General features: G+C 44.2%; 1 protein-coding gene across 1 annotated transcript; it reads left to right on the top strand.

The window, feature by feature from the left end:
- Positions 1-1,713: 1,713 nt before the first annotated feature.
- Positions 1,714-17,252, top strand: PHB1 (prohibitin 1). The gene is made up of 7 exons (XM_083147330.1): positions 1,714-1,869; positions 6,511-6,613; positions 6,984-7,145; positions 7,234-7,376; positions 9,035-9,151; positions 15,284-15,379; positions 16,477-17,252. Exons 2-7 carry the CDS (start codon positions 6,526-6,528, stop codon positions 16,690-16,692), a joined length of 822 nt encoding a protein of 273 aa, XP_083003456.1. The 5' UTR covers positions 1,714-1,869; positions 6,511-6,525; the 3' UTR covers positions 16,693-17,252.
- The last annotated feature ends 698 nt before the right edge of the window (positions 17,253-17,950 follow it).

Raw genomic sequence — 17,950 nt, 5'->3', positions numbered from 1 at the left:
GGGATGTGTACGAGAACACATCCCCTCGCATGCAGCCAAAAGGAAGATAAATTATTCTATGACCACAGAACTGACTTTTATTTATGGGCACCCCATGGAGATGCTGGGTATCCCCCTGGGAGTGCAGGCGGGTCGATGTCTGCTCGGGGAGGGTGGCTGACACATGACGTCAGCTGCTCTGACGTTAGCGACATCACATGAGGTCAGCCGTCAGCGATGAATGCTGATGTCACATGACATCAGCATCCGTCTGTTTTTCGGCCATCTCCGTCGTAAATAAAAGTCAGTTCTGTGGTCATAGAATAATTTATCTTCCTTTTGGCTGCATGCGAGGGGATGTGTTCTCGTACACATCCCCTCGCATTGTAGGGGTGGGTGTTTGGCATAGGTGCGATTTATGTTTTTGCTGGTGGGTGCTCAAGCCAAAAATATAGGGGAGTCGCTTCATGGGGGCATGGTCTCAAAATAATACTGATTTATATAACACAGCACAATATTCTCCAATATTCAAATTACGGCAGCAGAGTTCCCCTTTTTACAAATTACAGCAGCAGAGTCCCCCTTTTTACACATTACGACCAAATACATAAATGCCCCCACAGTGCAGGTACATAAATGCTACTCAGTCGCACAGCACGCCCTACTCAGCCCCACAGCACGCCCAGAGCATGCACATGCTGGCTGGCCCACGTCCGCATATTACTCCGCAGACGGAATACACTCTTCCCACCATCCTGGCATACTATTTGCCAGGTGGCCGGTCTGGAGATGCGGGTGCTGCAGCCTCAATATAGCAAGTTAATACGGCGGCCCAGCAGCGGGACTCGGACCTGTGGGTGCTCGGGCCCTTGAGCACCCACAGAATCGGTACCTATGCAACAGGGGATATTCTCCTTCAAAGGATCCACGACCCCCAGAGGAAAAAAAAGAACCTGTGGCAAGCCACCAAGCCCGCAAGGGACTTTTTTGCGCTCGCCCCTCTGTCGAGTAACGGCGGCAGTCATACTGATGGTCAAGATCACAACTGTTGGCCAGTCATACCACACCCAGATATTACGTACTGTTTATAATTTGTGTATCTATTTATACTTGTTTAATCGACCAGATATATACTGATTCCCCTTAAGGTGTCCATACATGCACCGATCCTGGCATGCGTTCTGGGCTAATATGTGTTCTGAGCGGGCACCTCAAAGCACTTGCAATCCTGCGTTTGCACCGCCACCTACTAACCTGGCTCAATCCCTGGTCCATGCAATAACCAAGGCCATCAATTCAGCATAAAAATGGTAATATTTTCTCAGGCCGCTACTCACACACAGCCCTCTACTATGGCACAGGCAGAGGGCAAGAATTTTTGCTTAGGAGAGCACACCTTTTAATATATAAATAAAGCCTTACTGGTGAGCCACAAATTAAGTTCATAAAAGTGAGAAATGGTATTCAATTGTGTCAGCTTTTAACGATTTAAATTGAACTTTTACTGTTTCAATTGATATTGAGATAGTGCAGAGCACAAGTCCCACTTCCATTGTATTGCAGTAAAACCTCGCTTCTTGCGAATACAAGCTCCCTCTTTACGTCACGGCGCCCGTCCCGCCCACTGTCACTCTGCGGCCGGAGAGCAAATGTAGCGCGACAAAGTTTTTCAACAGCATGCGTACGACGTATCACTGTGGGTTATGGGTGTTGCAGTCTATAATCGCACAATGCTGGATGCATGACGAAATATTTAGACTACAAATCCCAAAGTGCAATGCTCTGCCGGTAGGCGAATTTTGTTCTAGAAGGACAGCAGTCGCACATGCGCAGTCGGAGCAGTAGTCTCGTGGAGGTCACAGTTCCACACTGAGAAGGAACTACGGAGAGGTGAGTGCTGGAGGCTGATAGTGGGGTAATGTTGCCGTGGATGAGGCACAGGAGGGAGACATGTGACTGGGAAGCGGGGCATAGAGGTCAGTGAGATCTGTGCTTAGTGGGTTACATGCAGACAGCCAGGAGGCTGCTCTACGTCCAGGTGTATAGTGGATACACAGGTTAATGTGTCCTTCTGCCTGTGCACAGCCCAGTAGTGTGTAATACCTCACGCCAAACCAACATGCTCCTCAATGCACACTTAAGGGGCCGATATATCACCATCTGCAGCCTCAGATGCAGATGTGATGCGATCATATTGGCCCAATTCCATACCTCCCAACATGACCCTCTCCAGGAGGGACACAATGCTCTGTTACTGGACCTCTCCCTTAATGTATGACTACCATCACCTGTGTTGAAGCACCTTTCTTGTCATTTAACCTGTGTGAAACAGGTATGGGCAATCATACATTAAGAGGGAAGTCCAGGAACAGAGCATTCTGTCCCTCCTGGAGAGGGTCAGGTTGGGAGGTTTGCAATTCAATAATTTATTACATTGCACAGATATCAATTATTGTATGCACGAACAGAGGTTGTGAGAGCTCAGTACTTGTGTATTAGCCGGGTGCACAATTAGCGTACATACGTAGGCTAGCTATGCTGTCAGCGTATTTCAACGGCTGCTTAGCGTAGTGACTCCGCGGCAGCCGTTAGTGTAGTCACTCCATGGCAGCCCGGCTCTGTCCCCGGCGTCCATGCCAAGACTAGTGAGTGCCTCACACAGCGCCGGTTACCGCCAGATCCCCTGCGCTGGCGGATGCCCGCGGAGAGGAAATCAATCTGGCGCCGGCAGAGAGGTGCTCCAGCTGTCTGAGCAGGGGCTGGCTGGCAACTTTTAGCCTGGGGGTCAAGTCCAGAGCACTGGCCCATAAGTAACAGCGCATCATTAAAATGGAGGTTTTTAGGTAAAAAAAATATGTATTAATAAAAAAAAGATAATAACACCACGACAGGCTGCTCCCCCTGTATAATAACACTGGTGTCCTGTTATTATACAGGGGGAGCAACCTGTTGTGGTGCTATTATCTTTTTTTTTTTATTAATACATTTTTTTTTTTTTCTGAAAAACCTCCATTTTAATGAGTCCACAGGCTGCTTCCCCTGTATAATAATAGGACACCACAGACTGCTCCCCTGTATAATAACAGGACACCACAGACTGCTCCCCTGTATAATATCAGGACACCGCAGGCTGCTCCTCAGTATAATAACCATAACAGGACTCCACAGGCTGCCCCCTTGTATTCAAATAACAGAATAGGACACCACAGGCTGCTCCTCTGTATAATTATACCAGGACACCACAGGCTGCTCCCCCGCATAATAACAAGAAGACACCACAGGCTGCTCCTCTGCATAATCATACCAGGACACCACAGGCTGCTCCCTCTGTATAATCATACCAGGACACCACAGGCTGTTCCCCCTGTATAATTATACGAGGACACCACAGACTGCTCCCCCTGTATAATTATACCAAGACTGTCCTGGTATAATTACACAGGGGGAGCAGCCTGTGGGGTCTTGGCAGGACACCACAGGCTGCTCCCCCTGTATACTTACACCAGGACACCACAGGCTGCTCCCTCTGTATAATTATGGCAGGTCACCACAGGCTGCTCCCCCCTGTATAATTAGAGCAAGACTGTCCTGGTATATTTATACAGGGGGAGCAGCCTGTGGGGTCTTGGCAGGACACCACAGGCTGCTCCCCCTGTATAATTAGAGCAAGACTGTCCTGGTATAATTATACAGGGGGAGCAGCCTGTGGTGTCCTGACAGGACACCACAGGCTGCTCCTCCTGTATAATTATACCAGGACACCACTGGCTGCTCCCTCTGTATAACTATATCAGGACACCACAGGCTGCTCCCCCTGTATAATTATACCAAGACAGTCCTGGTATAATTATACAGGGGGAGCAGCCTGTGGTGTCCTGGCAGGACACCACAGGCTGCTCCCCCTGTATAATTACACCAGGACACCACAGGCTGCTCCCCCTGTATAATTATACCAAGACAGTCCTGGTATAATTATACAGGGGGAGCAGCCTGTGGGGTCTTGGCAGGACACCACAGGCTGCTCCCCCTGTATAATTATACCAAGACAGTCCTGGTATAATTATACAGGGGGAGCAGCCTGTGGGGTCTTGGCAGGACACCACAGGCTGCTCCCCCTGTATAATTATACGAGGACACCACAGGCAGCTCCCCAGCCCCCATTATACGCTTAATACATAGTTACAGGACACCTGCCTTTCATAGGACCGGGTCCATGTGCTCTACTGATGCGGCTTCCTCTGCCCTCTTTGCTTTTACTCGCCGCCTCTCCGTCCTCCGAGTATCTGTCGCACGAGTAGGGCGGCAGTGACGGCGTCATGACGTCACACGGCGTCCGCCGCGGCCACACTGTATCCAATGCCAGGAATCCGGCCGGGACTTGCACATCCCGGCCGGCACATGTCCTCATGTAGTAGGCGGCCATGTTCCTGTAGCCGCGCTGCTGCTTATAGGAGGACAGTCACAGCAGTTAAAATAGGAGGCGGCCCGCAACAGTGCCTGTTAGAGCGGCCCGGGGGCACATGGCACCCTGCCCCCCGGCCCAGCCCGCCCCTGTGTCTGAGACACTGGTGCGTCTCAGACGCTCCTGCATCTCAGTAATTATTAGCACATGCGTCTCATGCATAAAGGAGGTATGCGGGCGCAAGTGCATCCTATGCACAATAAAGGAGGCTTTTCCAAACCCTCACTATCCACGCCAGCCCGAAGCGTGGCGAGCGGACGCGTTACGTGTCCTCTCGATCTGTTCATACCCCGATGTGGCGTTGATTTTATAAAGTGTGGCGAGCGGACGCAGAACACATGTGAAGTAATCAGTGTCCCCTCGTGGGGCTCGCTGCGCTCGCCACACCTTTTGAAAATCAACTCCACGCCACTGCTTTTGGCACACTTCGGGCTGGTGTGGATAGTGGGGGTGTTTCAGGATCACATTCACACCGGCCATATCATACATCTGAGACAGTAATGACAACATGTGTTAACTGGATTTTAGTTAGTAATAAAGGCGAAAAGATCACAGCGGGAACACCGCTGATTCTAACAGCGCCACAATGCTAGCTATGTACCAGGTGCCTGGCTAATGCACAAGTACCGAAAGCTCTGTCCTTGCGATGGCTCTCCACAGAATTTTTGGGGGTACTTGTGGAGTATCACGGCTCCCATCGTATGCCATATGTAGTGGCATGCGATACGATTTTTACCGATTTTTGCTCAAAAATCGTATGCGATTGCATCGGATGGCATACGATGCGATGGCACCCGATTACGATTTTTACCGATTTTTGAGCATTTTTGCTCAAAAATCGGATGCGATGGCACCCGATTTTGCACTGAAATGCATCAGAATGCATTGAAATGTGTATTAAACTAGTGAAATGCCCCCAAATGCCATTTTTCATAGTGCACCACCCCCACTATCAACGTCAACCCGAAGCGTGGCGGTACGCGTCCTACGACCTTTTCATACCCCCACTATCCACGTCGGCGTGGAGTTGCGGATACCTGTGAAGCCCGCGAGGGGACGCGTATAGCTGTGAAGGTATCCGCGTCCCCTCGCGGGGCTCGGTGGCTCGCTACGCTCGCCACACTATTCTATTCTCAACTCCACGCCGACGTGGATAGTGGGGGTATGAAAAGGTCGTAGGACGCGTACCGCCGCCCCTCGCGGGCTCACTGCGCTCGCCACGCTTCGGGTTGACGTTGATAGTGGGGGTGGTGCACTATGAAAAATGGCATTTGGGGGCATTTCACTAGTTTAATACACATTTCAATGCATTCTGATGCATTTCAGTGCAAAATCGGGTGCCATCGCATCGCATCCGATTTGATCGTATGCGATGCGATTTTTAGCATACGATCTGCATACGATGCAGGTCGTGGGAGCCGTGATACTCCACAAGTACCTTTTTGGGGTATTTATTGTGAAGAATATCCTGATCATGTGCTGCACATGCGTTGCTACCACATTGCCCCACTACCACTGTCGCTGACACTACCTCCCCATTTTTTGGGGTATTATCACAAACTTTAAGAATGAGGCCTCAAAGGATGAACGGTGGTAATCTGTCTTTGCATATAAGAATCCTGTTTTGTTATGTTTATTATTTGTAGTTTTTCTGATTGTCAGCATACACGGTGCAGATTTGCTCTACGTATATGTGTGTCATTTAACAAAAGTGTATTGATAATGGGCAGATCTAGTTTTGCTTTAGGTGGACTCTATGCAGCGCGGGGACAGCTCTTTATAGTAAAATTCATATGAGCTCACTAGAGTAAAGCAGCCCATACACGTTGCGATGCGGGCTGTCCGATGTGTGCTTTGAGGTGCGCGCTCCTGCGGCACATCATCGCACAGTACAAAAAGTATGTGCTTGCACATACTTTTTGTACTTAGTTTTCATCACATTGCATGCACAGGCAATGCGATGTGATGCGTGCTAGTTAAGCACTGAACGCACGCCCGTATCGGGACGTGTATGGGCGGCTTAATACTGATGATAAATAATACATGATCTGCATCTTCTGTTACTACAGGTCTGGTGTTAAACAATGGCAGCAAAGTTATTTGAATCAATTGGAAAACTTGGTCTGAGTTTGGCTGTTGTTGGAGGTGTTGTGAACTCTGCCTTATATAATGGTGAGATATGAGTGTATAACATCGCTTTGTTTTCCCCTTCTATCCGAGGGATTATTTCACACTATTAAAATGGAGTTGACATATGCCTGGTCACCTCAGCCCACCCTGTCCTACCCTGCTAATACTTATTATTCTTATTTTGATGTGTCCCATCTTGACGCTGTTATGAGACCACTTATGATGGAGATGGCTTAGTTGTGTTTTTGCCATTCCTTTATATACATATATATGTACAATATACAGACAATGGAATAAAAATGTGAGTCACAATAAAGTGAGAATAAAAACTGTTCTTGGTGCCATTTTTCATTTGTTCCCTTTTTTTTCCCTTTTTTTTTTTTTTTTTTTTCATATTCTCAACACCCACTAGTGGACGCTGGACACAATGCTGTTATCTTTGACAGATTCCGAGGGGTTCAAAATGAGGTAGTGGGAGAAGGTACACATTTCCTCATCCCCTTGGTACAGAAACCAATTGTTTTTGACTGCCGTTCACGTCCTCGCAATGTTCCTGTTATCACGGGGAGCAAAGGTAGGTATCAGTTTATCAAAATATCGTTTAAAAAAAAATAAAAAATTATTTTTTGTTTAATGCAAGTTACTCTTCTCTCTCTCCGCAGATCTGCAGAATGTTAATATCACTTTGCGTATTCTTTTCCGTCCTGTTGCCAATGAATTGCCACGGATCTTCACCAGCATCGGAGAGGACTATGATGAGCGTGTTTTGCCATCAATTACGACTGAGGTTCTTAAATCAGTGGTGGTAAGTTTGTGTTGGAGCACATGGTATGACGAGAGCGATGTGCTAACAAGTGATATGATTTTTACGACCTGCAGTCAAAATATAGTCAGGCAATGGTGACTCATGGGACCGCGTATTGCCATCGTTATGTGGTGTACTAATGGGGGATGTGTGCTTTTATTTTTAAGTGATCGTCAGGTTGCTTAGAAATGGGAGGGCAACTACTTATGTGCATTGTTCAATAAAACATTTCACTAAACTAAACAAGGTTCTCTAAATGTAAGGGTAACCCCATTGTAGAAAAGCACTATAGTAATTACTTTATTATCTAAATTGAAATTCTTACTGTTTGCTATTCGTTCACAACATTTTTCCATGTCCTAAGAAAATAAGCGAAGCAATTACTTGATGCATGAAACTAGATGCTCATAGATATGTTACACATTTTTTGTACAGTAATTGAATGTAAAATGTAACATTTTAAATCTTTCACGAAGTAGAGACAGGAATAACCACTGACTACTTTTGGGCCTTGCAACACTATTTGTGGGTGTATTTGATCGTGGAGGCCCCACTAGTAGGGGGCAGAGTGTTAATTGCGACCACCTTTCCAATTCATTATTAAAGCAATTCTAGAGGGGGGGGGGGGGTGGTGGTGTGTGTGTGTATGTATCTATCTATGTATGTGTATGTGTGTGTATATATATATATATATATATATATATATATATATAATTTTTTTTTTTTTTTCAGCAGGGGTTTGGCACTCCCTGTAAACAATACTGCAGGAGGCGGTGTCTTCACTGTAATAAAATCGAGACCAACGAAGGTGTAGCACTCATAGCTAATATACTAAGACCACAAAGAAGCCAAGTAGCAACAACGTTTCAATTTATAAAAATTATCAGGTTACAAAACATGAACATTTTATAAATTGAAACGTTGTTGCTACTTGGCTTCTTTGTGGTCTTAGTATATTAGCTATGAGTGCTACACCTTCGTTGGTCTATATAGATATTTTATTTTTCATTTTTATTTATTTTTTCTTCACTTTCTGGTAACTCATTTGCTTTGTGATGTTCTTATTTTATGTCTGTGGAGTTGTGTCCAGTCATTGTATAGGGGCAAAACGGTACTTATGTAATATCTGGGCTCCCGTTTTTCTTATGAGACCGCGGGGCTCACTGCGCTCGCCACGCTTCGGGCACGGTGGCTCGCTGCGCTTGCCACACTATATAAAATCAACTCCATGTGTAGTTGGATAGTAGGGGTATGAAAAAATGGGGTGCATTTAACATGGGAGCCCAGATAATACATAAGTACCGGCAAAACTTCTACATTGACTTAACAGTATTTTCTTTGAATGCTGTATTAAATAATTGGCAGCCTTCAAAAGTACGGTTTCATAAATCGAGCTCCTAAAATACATTCTGGGATGACATGTAATGGCTTCTGAAGGCCAAGACCTGGTTGTGCCAGATGGGCAGCAAGCTTTTTTTTTTTTTTTTGGACTGATCTTCGTGTGTTATACAAAGATAGAGCAAGATAGATAGATAGATATATCTAAGCGCTTCTGTTTTGTAAGGTGCAGTGCTGACCTCTTTTTGTCTTTTGAAACTTAAGTCTAATCTAGTATGCAGTAATGAAATCATTCCTACTTCTGCGTGTATATTTGACAGGCCCGATTTGATGCAGAGGAGCTGATCACTCAAAGAGAGCTGGTTTCCAGGCAGGTCAGTGAGGACCTAACAGAAAGAGCAACCACGTTTGGGCTTATCCTGGATGATGTGTCGCTGGTAAGTTCTCACCTTAGTCTGTGTATGACAAGTTCAATGTGGACTGATTAGTTAACAAGCATTGTGCAGCCCCTGGATAATCATGCTTGTCTGAGTTAGGATTCCATTAAACCTCAATACTATGGGTGAGATTTAAAAGGATGAGAGATTCAGAAAGTGAGAGATTTGGGAAGAAATCTCCAGTTTTTTTAAAGCGGCAATCATTTACACTCCAAAATCAAACAGGTTTTGCAGTGTAAATGATTGCCGCTTTAAAAAAACTGGAATTTTCTTCCCAAATCTCTCACTTTCTGAATCTCTCATCCTATTAAATCTCACCCTCTATGTTTACTCCCTGTCAATAGGTACCAGAAGCTGAAGTTCGTTACTGCTGCTTGCATAGATCTATTCCAATATAGAAATATTTGACAGCAGTCTACCTTTTCTCATTTTCTTTTAAGTAACCTCAGCCCTATTTGTTTCTTATTTCTCTTTAAGGATACTCCTAAGCCTATTCCAAGTACTATGTCCAGAATTCTTTAATAGATCTAGAATGGATTGAGTCTTACATAGCTAGGACCTTTGCAGCAGCCATCTCCCAATTTAAGCTGATCTATTTGATTTGCTTTACAGTGGGGTTTGCTCTAAAGTGGACTATTCATTTATGCCACCCTAATAATGACTTCAGTGTCATGTCCTCTGCTCAACGCTCTTTATTTACCATGTAATTGTCCTAATTTACATTGTACTGTAAGTTGTTTTCTTGTTTCTGGTCCTTTATGTATTGTCAGGCGCTGCGGAACACTTGTGTTGACAAATGAACAATAATATTAATACATTAAATGAACCATATAACTGCTTCCACATATCTAGAGACAAAGAGCCTGAATCATGTTTTGTAAAGTTAATCAAAAAAAGCAAGCAATGGGGCAAAACAAGCTGCACTGCAGGTGGGGCAGATTTAACGTGCAGAGAGAGAGATTTCAGCTGTGTACACACGGGGGCGATAGGGGCTGAAATCGCTGGAAATATAGTCGCAGGCGACCATATTGCCAGTGATGGGAGTGTGCCAGGTGCACGCTCCCGTTTTCAGCCCCATTCTAATCGCTCCTGCGACCAGCTGATTAACTCTGCGGCTCCCCCGGCAGAGGTTCCTTTCATCAGTGACCATCTCTGGTCGCTGATGAAAAGGAGACACTGAGCAATGTATTGCTCAGCAATGTATTGCTAGCAATATATCTCCCCCCGTGTGTACGCACCTTTAGACTTGGGAGGATTACATTTTATTTTTTTTCCATGCAGGGTATATATTCGCTGCTTTTGCATGTAGCCCACAAATGTTAGATCACTCTATTTTGTAACTGCAGTTTAGATATGTTTCAACACACCCCACCTAAATCTAGCACATGGTACACCTACAGTGCAATGTGGTTTTGCTCCGTTGCTTGCATTTTTACTTAAAGGCCTAAAATACACTTTCCTGATTGTGCGGTATATACAGTAAATCAGTGACAATGTCATTCATACGCTGCATGAAGTCATTTTGGTCCTGCAATAAATAAACATTAGAATGCTTTGTAGAAAATACTGCTGTATACTCCCTTTTTTTTTTAATCATGGCTCCCTAGTGAATCAAAAAAATTTTTTCTTACAGCACCTTATGCCAATTTTTTTTTTTTTTTTTTTTTGCTGAGATATTCACAAAAAATTATTACGTTTAAGTAAATTGTGTTTTTAACTGACCCCTATCCCAAGGGTCAGTTATAAACAGGATTTTCTTCTGTATGTCCACATATTTTATGATTGGAAGCAGAACAAGATTGGTTTTGATTATTAGTTATCACCTAAATCTAACCCTCTCTGCACGTTACATTTGCCTCACCTGCTGTCCAACTTGGTTTTGCCCATTTGAGAAAGATTTGGCTTTTGCAATCAACTCTATCAGGCCCCTAATTTAATTAATATGGTACTGGACCACCAACCCAGGGCACCTGCCAAGTGTCGTGCTTGGGCACCCAGTTTGGGAACCACTGCTCTATACAAAATGGCAGTAATCCCTTTCCTTATAAAGATGTAGCAGATGGGCAAGCCTTAAAAAGAAATAAACACAAGGGTTATAAAGACTGATAAATGTCCAGCCAATCTACTCACAACTGCCATTCTTTCGTTAAGGCTTAATACATCTGCCCCTCTCCTTCTGTAGCAGAAGGACCATGTGGTGCAATTGTGAAATAGTGTAGCAAAGGACCTTTTGGCGTCATGAATTTCAGTTAAAGATTTTTTACTTGCGCACACACACACACAAACACACACACATATCTGTATCTATATCTGTATGTAATTGTATCTGTGATATAAAATTTTACATTTTTTTTTTTTTTTGTTCTCCCCATCTCTAGATCTGATACAATATTTCATCTGTATAGGTTAACTGTATGTAGACTTATATTTTATGATAACATAAGTGTTCCAAAATCCTTTGCCACATAGGGGCAGATTTATTAAGCCCAGTGAAGTGATATGGCAGTATTCAATAAGGCTGATTCCCCATGTTTTTATGGCGATTTTGTGCTGTAAGGCAAATTTTTGACTAAAACGGTGCATCACCCTATTCAATGACCAGATGGCGAATACATTTCAAGGTTTTTTTCGCCATGCTTCACCGAGTAGCAATCGCTATCTTTTTATGGTGAAGTGGAATGTGAACTTTTAAAATAAAGTGTTTTGTTTTTTACATTTGGTGTCAAAAAATCAGGAATTTTATTCTAAGATGGGGCATGCTATTTTTATTCATGTGCTGTAAGCACATGAATATGTATTTAATAAAAAAAAAAAATATATATATAATTTTTTTTTTTTTACACGAGCGGCCAGCAGGGGGCCGGAGCAGAGCCGCTCATTAGATATTCATATATTCACTGCACCCGATCATTACATATGCACGATCGGGTCCAGTGAATATCTTCTTCCCTGCAGGCTCTCCCGGGGGGGCAGCCTGTCCTGCCTGGCACCCGGGGAGCCCACCTGCCGCCCCCCCCCCCCCCCCCCCCCCCCACCCCCCCACAAACTTCTGGGGCAGCCAGGGAGACTTCCATCTCCCTGCCTGCCGCTGTCCTCAGGCTCCCTGCGGCTTCCGCCGCAGGAGTTAAAATTCGCCGGTCAGGGGCAGCGAGCCCCTGACTCGTTGAATACTGGAGCCGGCGAGGCTCCGGAACGCGGCGGGCAGTGGCGAATGTGCAGCGAATCCTAAACAGGATTCGCTGCACGTCGTCATTTTTCTCATTGAATACTGCCCATAGTGTCTGGTACTTAATTACCATCCAATCAGCTCCTCATGCTGTGTACACACGGTACAATCCAGCATGAGATTTTGAATATATAGTCATAATCATATGCAGATCGCACAGGTTTTTTACTTTGCGATTTCCCCATGCGCGCTCCCGTGACTGCACAAATCAAAACCCAAATAGACAGGGCAGCAATGACTATATAGTGCAAATCAAATGCAGATAGCATGAATTGTATTTTGATAGTACAGAGTTAGCAAAGATTGTATAGCAGTCGAGTCTTAAATCAAATAGCAAGGGAATCTCACCGTGTGTACACATGGATTCCACTGTCATATTTCAAACCCAGCCTGTAACTTGATGGTTAGGAGCTAATTGGCTGGTGATAAAATTCTAGGCACTTTATCACTTTACCGAGCTTAAAAAATCTCCCTAATTTAAAATATGTCCATATTGTTAGGATAGCACTCTCCAAATAAATCATCATCTGCCGGGGTGCCATCTGCCAGAAAGTCCCAGAGTCCAGGTACTCCCAAATTTACATAGAGCAAAAAATGGAGACACTCACCGGTCTTGCTTGAAGCTTATTTACTAATATAAATCACCTCAGTATAACAGTGGGTACAGGTCGACGTTTCGGTCCAGAGCAGGACCTTTCTCAAGACCCCCTTCCTGCTTTCTCCTGTGTGCAACTACCCCCAGCCCCATGTGGACCTTAAATAGCAGACAGCAAGACTCATTAACCACTCCCCCAATCAGTGCAAAATCACCTGCTTTGCTCACAAATAAGGGCTTTACTGCCTTACGGATAGAAAACATATGGGTATATGTCAAACAAATAGAGACCAATGATACCGCTCGTAGAAAAATTGCATACTTTACCTGCTGTACGCAGTAAAGTCCCCATGAACAGTGTAACCCCCCGGCGTGCGTTCCAATGGGCGGAAGTGTTCAAGCGGAATTGCTCATAGCCGCGTCACTTCCGCTCCTATTTAATGTTATCACTGCAGCCGAATCGTGTGGAACGCACGACCATCTTGAAATGCGTTCCACCGCATCTCGCATCTACTATAGGGGCACCTCATATCTGTGGGACAGGTCTAACAACCTGCATCACACCATACAGAGCTCATTAGGTTGGAACGCACAGCCATTGCTTTTTGCGCTCCACTCACAAAAGTATATTGTCTATGTTGAAACATATTCTATGTATTCACCAGCAGCCTATATGGATATTACTCTCAACAGATGATCAAAGGTATATAGCTTTAACCCTATAGGTACCAATGTCACTGGCTCAACAAAACTGAATAACCTTTAAATCTATCTATGCAGATTAGCCAGTGTATCACCAGCAATCACTTTCCTTCTGCTATAGGCTATACAAGGTCCACATAATAGGGCACCCAAACAGACTAAAGACAAACATATACATTAAAAGTTACATTGTGTGTATTACCAGACGCAACAGTCACAAAAAACTCATTATGAAGCAGTACACTATTACTAAAACACTCAGAGGGTTGATATCATTAAGTCCTTTTCGGAGCAATAGTGTCCAATCTCATAATCCACTTAGCCTCCTTCCTCAGGAGTAAGAGTCCCCGGTCTCCCCCTCTATCCAGGGGGGGCACCCAATCGATAATCATATATGTCATAACTGACACCTGGTGTCTCAACTTGAGGAAGTGAGCTGCCACTGGCTTGTCTGTTGTAGACGTGGCATAGGCAAGTCGGATTGAAGATCGGTGCTGATTCATCCTCTTCCTGAAAGTCCGTATTGTTTTGCCCACATATATAAGCCCACATGGACACTTCAAAATGTAGACAACATGGTCCATGGTACAGACCAAATGATGCTGTATTTGCATTTTCCTTCCAGAGTGGGGGTGGCAAAACGTACTTCCTGTGATTAGGGACCTGCAGGTCGTGCATCTGAAGCAGCCCGTGTTTTTCTTCAGCCAATTATCTCCTCCTCGGGCATGGCGCATATTTGGGCGCATGAGGATGTATTTTTAAGGTTCTGACCCCTCTTAGCCCCGATCAGTGGAGGAGCCCCTGCTACCACTTTGAAGACAGGATCTGTTGCCAGCATCGGCCAGTGTTTCTTGATAGAACTGGTGACCTTATTGTACCCACTGTCGCACTTCATTACCAGCGTCAATCTCTCTTTATTTGTGCTGGTTTTACTAAGGGCGTCTGGGCTCGCATGGATTCTTCTGGCTTTAGCCAGACTGCGATTGATGTCTCCATTCTTATAGCCTCTCTCCTTGAAGCGGTCCTTACATTCCTGTACTTCCGCTTGGGAAGGTTCAGAATTATTGCGCAGTACCCTAAGGAACTGAGAGACTGGTAAATTCGACTTTAGCTTCTCCGGATGGTGACTACTCGCCCATAACAGGGCGTTCCTATCGGTGGGCTTTCTGTAGAGAGTGTACTCCAGATGGGAATGCTTGTTAATAATAATAACATCAAGAAAGTCTATTTTTCCTGGGTCTACATTAGCAGTAAACCTAACAGGACTCTCTATCGAGTTTAGCTCTTCCACCATCTTGAAAAAAGACTCCTTTGTTCCCCTCCAAATCAAAAATAAATCATTGATAAATCTTTTATAGTGTACTATTTCCTTAGCATACCTCTGCAAAATGTGGACTTCCTCATATTCTGCCATACACAGGTTAGCAAACCCTGGCGCTAAATTAGAACCCATCGCAGTACCAGAGGTCTGCATGAAATGCTCCCCCTGATACTGAAAATGGTTAAGCGTGAGGACTTTGAAATTATTTGTATTTTAAATTATTTTAAAGAGAACGAATGACTGTTTGGAAATGGAGAACTACTGTTCATGTGTTTCTTTTCTCTGCAGACGCACTTGACCTTTGGTAAGGAATTCACAGAAGCTGTTGAAGCCAAGCAAGTAGCCCAGCAGGAAGCCGAGAGAGCCAGGTTTATTGTGGAGAAGGTAAAGTGGCAGATTATTTGGAGTTGGTTATAAGTATATCCAGTTAGATGCTCTTCTGAGAAGTTAAAGAATCTTTCCTGGCAGTTAAACATCAACAACTACAATAGAATATTAATTTATGGTATCTTGCATATATCTATTTATGGTATCTTGCAGCCAGCCTAAATTGGGTTTTATCTTTAAGGCTAGTAGCACTTAACTGCATAATTGTGTCTTGCTATATAGTTATTCGTGGTACTTGTTTCCTAGCACGGTGCCCAATATTTTGATCGTAGAACATCTTATACAATCGCATCTCTTGCAATATAGCGGCATGCGATTTTTAATTGTACAAGCACCCCGATATGTGCTGTCAATGTTTAATGCACCCCCATTGGCAACGCCAACCCGAAGAGTGGTACGCGTCCTCCGACCTTTTCATACCCCCACTATCCACGTCTGCGTGGAGTTGAATTTAGATAGTGTGGCGAGCCACGGAGCCCGAAGCGTGGCGAGCTCACATGGATTACTTTACATGCATTCCGCGTCCCCTCGCGGGCTTGCTACACTCGCCACGTTTCGGGCTCTTGTTCCGCGTCCGCTTCCGGCTCGGTGGCGCGCTGCGCTCGCCACACTATCTCTAAAATCAACTCCACGCCGACGTGGATAGTGGGGGTATGAAAAGGTCGGAGGACGCATACCGCCGCCCCGCGCGGGATCGATGCGCTCGCCACGATTCGGGTTGGTGTTGATAGTGGGGGTGGCATTGACAATGGGGGTGCATTTAACATTGTAAGCACCCATCAGGGTGCTTGTACAATTAAAAATCGTATCGCTTTACATTTGCTGGCATGCAATGCTATGCGATATTTCATTGTACAAGCACTCCTGTTAATTTAACATGAATACTAAGTATGGTATGCGATGGGCGCCGTGCTAGGAAACAAGTACCTTATTCATTTTTGAAACCTTTTATATATTTTCTTTTGACTGAGCCTGAGAAATACATTGTGTGACTGGTTGTACTGGCCAAGGTACGAGTCTAGATAGAAATAGTGCATTATTTTTATTATTCTTCTGCCACCACTCTAAAAAAATTTCTAATCCCTTGTTTACAGGCTGAGCAACAGAAAAAAGCTGCTGTCATATCTGCTGAAGGAGACTCTAAAGCAGCAGAATTGATTGCAGTATCCCTAGCAGATGTTGGGGATGGTTTAATTGAACTGCGCAAACTGGAAGCTGCTGAAGATATTACATACCAATTGTCCCGATCCCGTAATGTCACCTACTTGCCTTCAGGACAGTCCACATTACTACAATTGCCACAAATGTAGAAAGCATTCTAATATGTTAATAATTTGTTACTCCTTATCCCAAGTAAGGACTTCATAATGCAGGGAGCAGTGGGCTTTATTCTGACAGTGGTAACTCTATACTAAAGTGGGCTAATTACAGTTTAGTTACATTAATGAGCTAAGTGATATAGAATACACATCAAATTTCATGTGGAAGCAGAATGCCCTAATAATGGAATGTGCGTTAGACCATTCCCAGCAATTAGATTGCTCCAGTGTTAGAACATTTCACATTATATGTAGTAATTAGTGTGTACAAGACTGACTACAAGCACTTTCATAACATGAGAAACATGTTCTATATCTAGAACTATACAAGTTTCTTCCTGCCTTGGGGTCACTTAGCATTGATAAGGCATTGACTGTAATTGAAGGATAGGTAATCTCTCTCTCTGTCCACTGTTTTTAATGCAATTCCCGAGAATCTAAACTAGCCATGTTGTTCCTGTTGTATAGGGTTCTCCTTTTCCAAGGCTGTCTTTTGGCTCTTTGACTTCCTACATATAAGGCTTTTCATTAAAAAAAAAAATTATAATTTACCTGAAGTGTGTGCACTTTCATTTCAATGTTAATCACTGATGTTTACAATTTAGAGATTCGTGAAAACTTGGTACAGTACAAAATAGAAGAGAGTAGTTAGTCGGGTAGTGTTTTTGCTGGACAATATAATTGTCATGGCTCCTTTTTAAAACTTTAAGGAGACTGGTGAGCAATGTTCCCTCTAATTTTACGAAGGCTGTGTGCGGCTAAAGATTTTGGCTGTGCAACTTTGGAAGGAAATTTTAATTTTTGTGCGTCACTTATATATAACTGGAAAATTACGTTCAGCATTTGTGTTAACTTTACTTCAAAATTATACTTAACATTTAAAAATTGAAAACCCAGCGCACAATGTAGTTAATGGGTGAAACACACATTAATTGAGTCCCCAACTGCAAAAAGGGACCACTGCTGCTTTGTGCGCTCTGTTGTAATGTCTGTGCGCATGCTCGACGAGTTGTGTGTGTGCGCGCGCGCACAGCTTAGAGGGAACACTGCTGGTGAGATGAACTAAAGGTTGCTTTGAGGACCGACCTTTGGAACCACTGATCTGTACAGTTGTTAAAGCATGGTCACAATGTTCTATGGAGATGCTCTTTCAGCACATCTCAAGCCTCGCCTAAAATGAGTAAATGTTTTTTAGTGGCACCCCTAGGACAAAAGTTTATTTTATTGAAAAAAATATTAAATAAATTGT

Source organism: Crinia signifera, chromosome 6 (genome assembly GCF_055691185.1).
Source record: "Crinia signifera chromosome 6, ASM5569118v1, whole genome shotgun sequence".
Classification (NCBI taxonomy): Eukaryota; Metazoa; Chordata; class Amphibia; order Anura; family Myobatrachidae; genus Crinia; species Crinia signifera.
The sequence above is the reverse complement of the archived record's forward strand: the minus strand, read 5'-3'. Positions and strand labels throughout refer to the sequence as shown.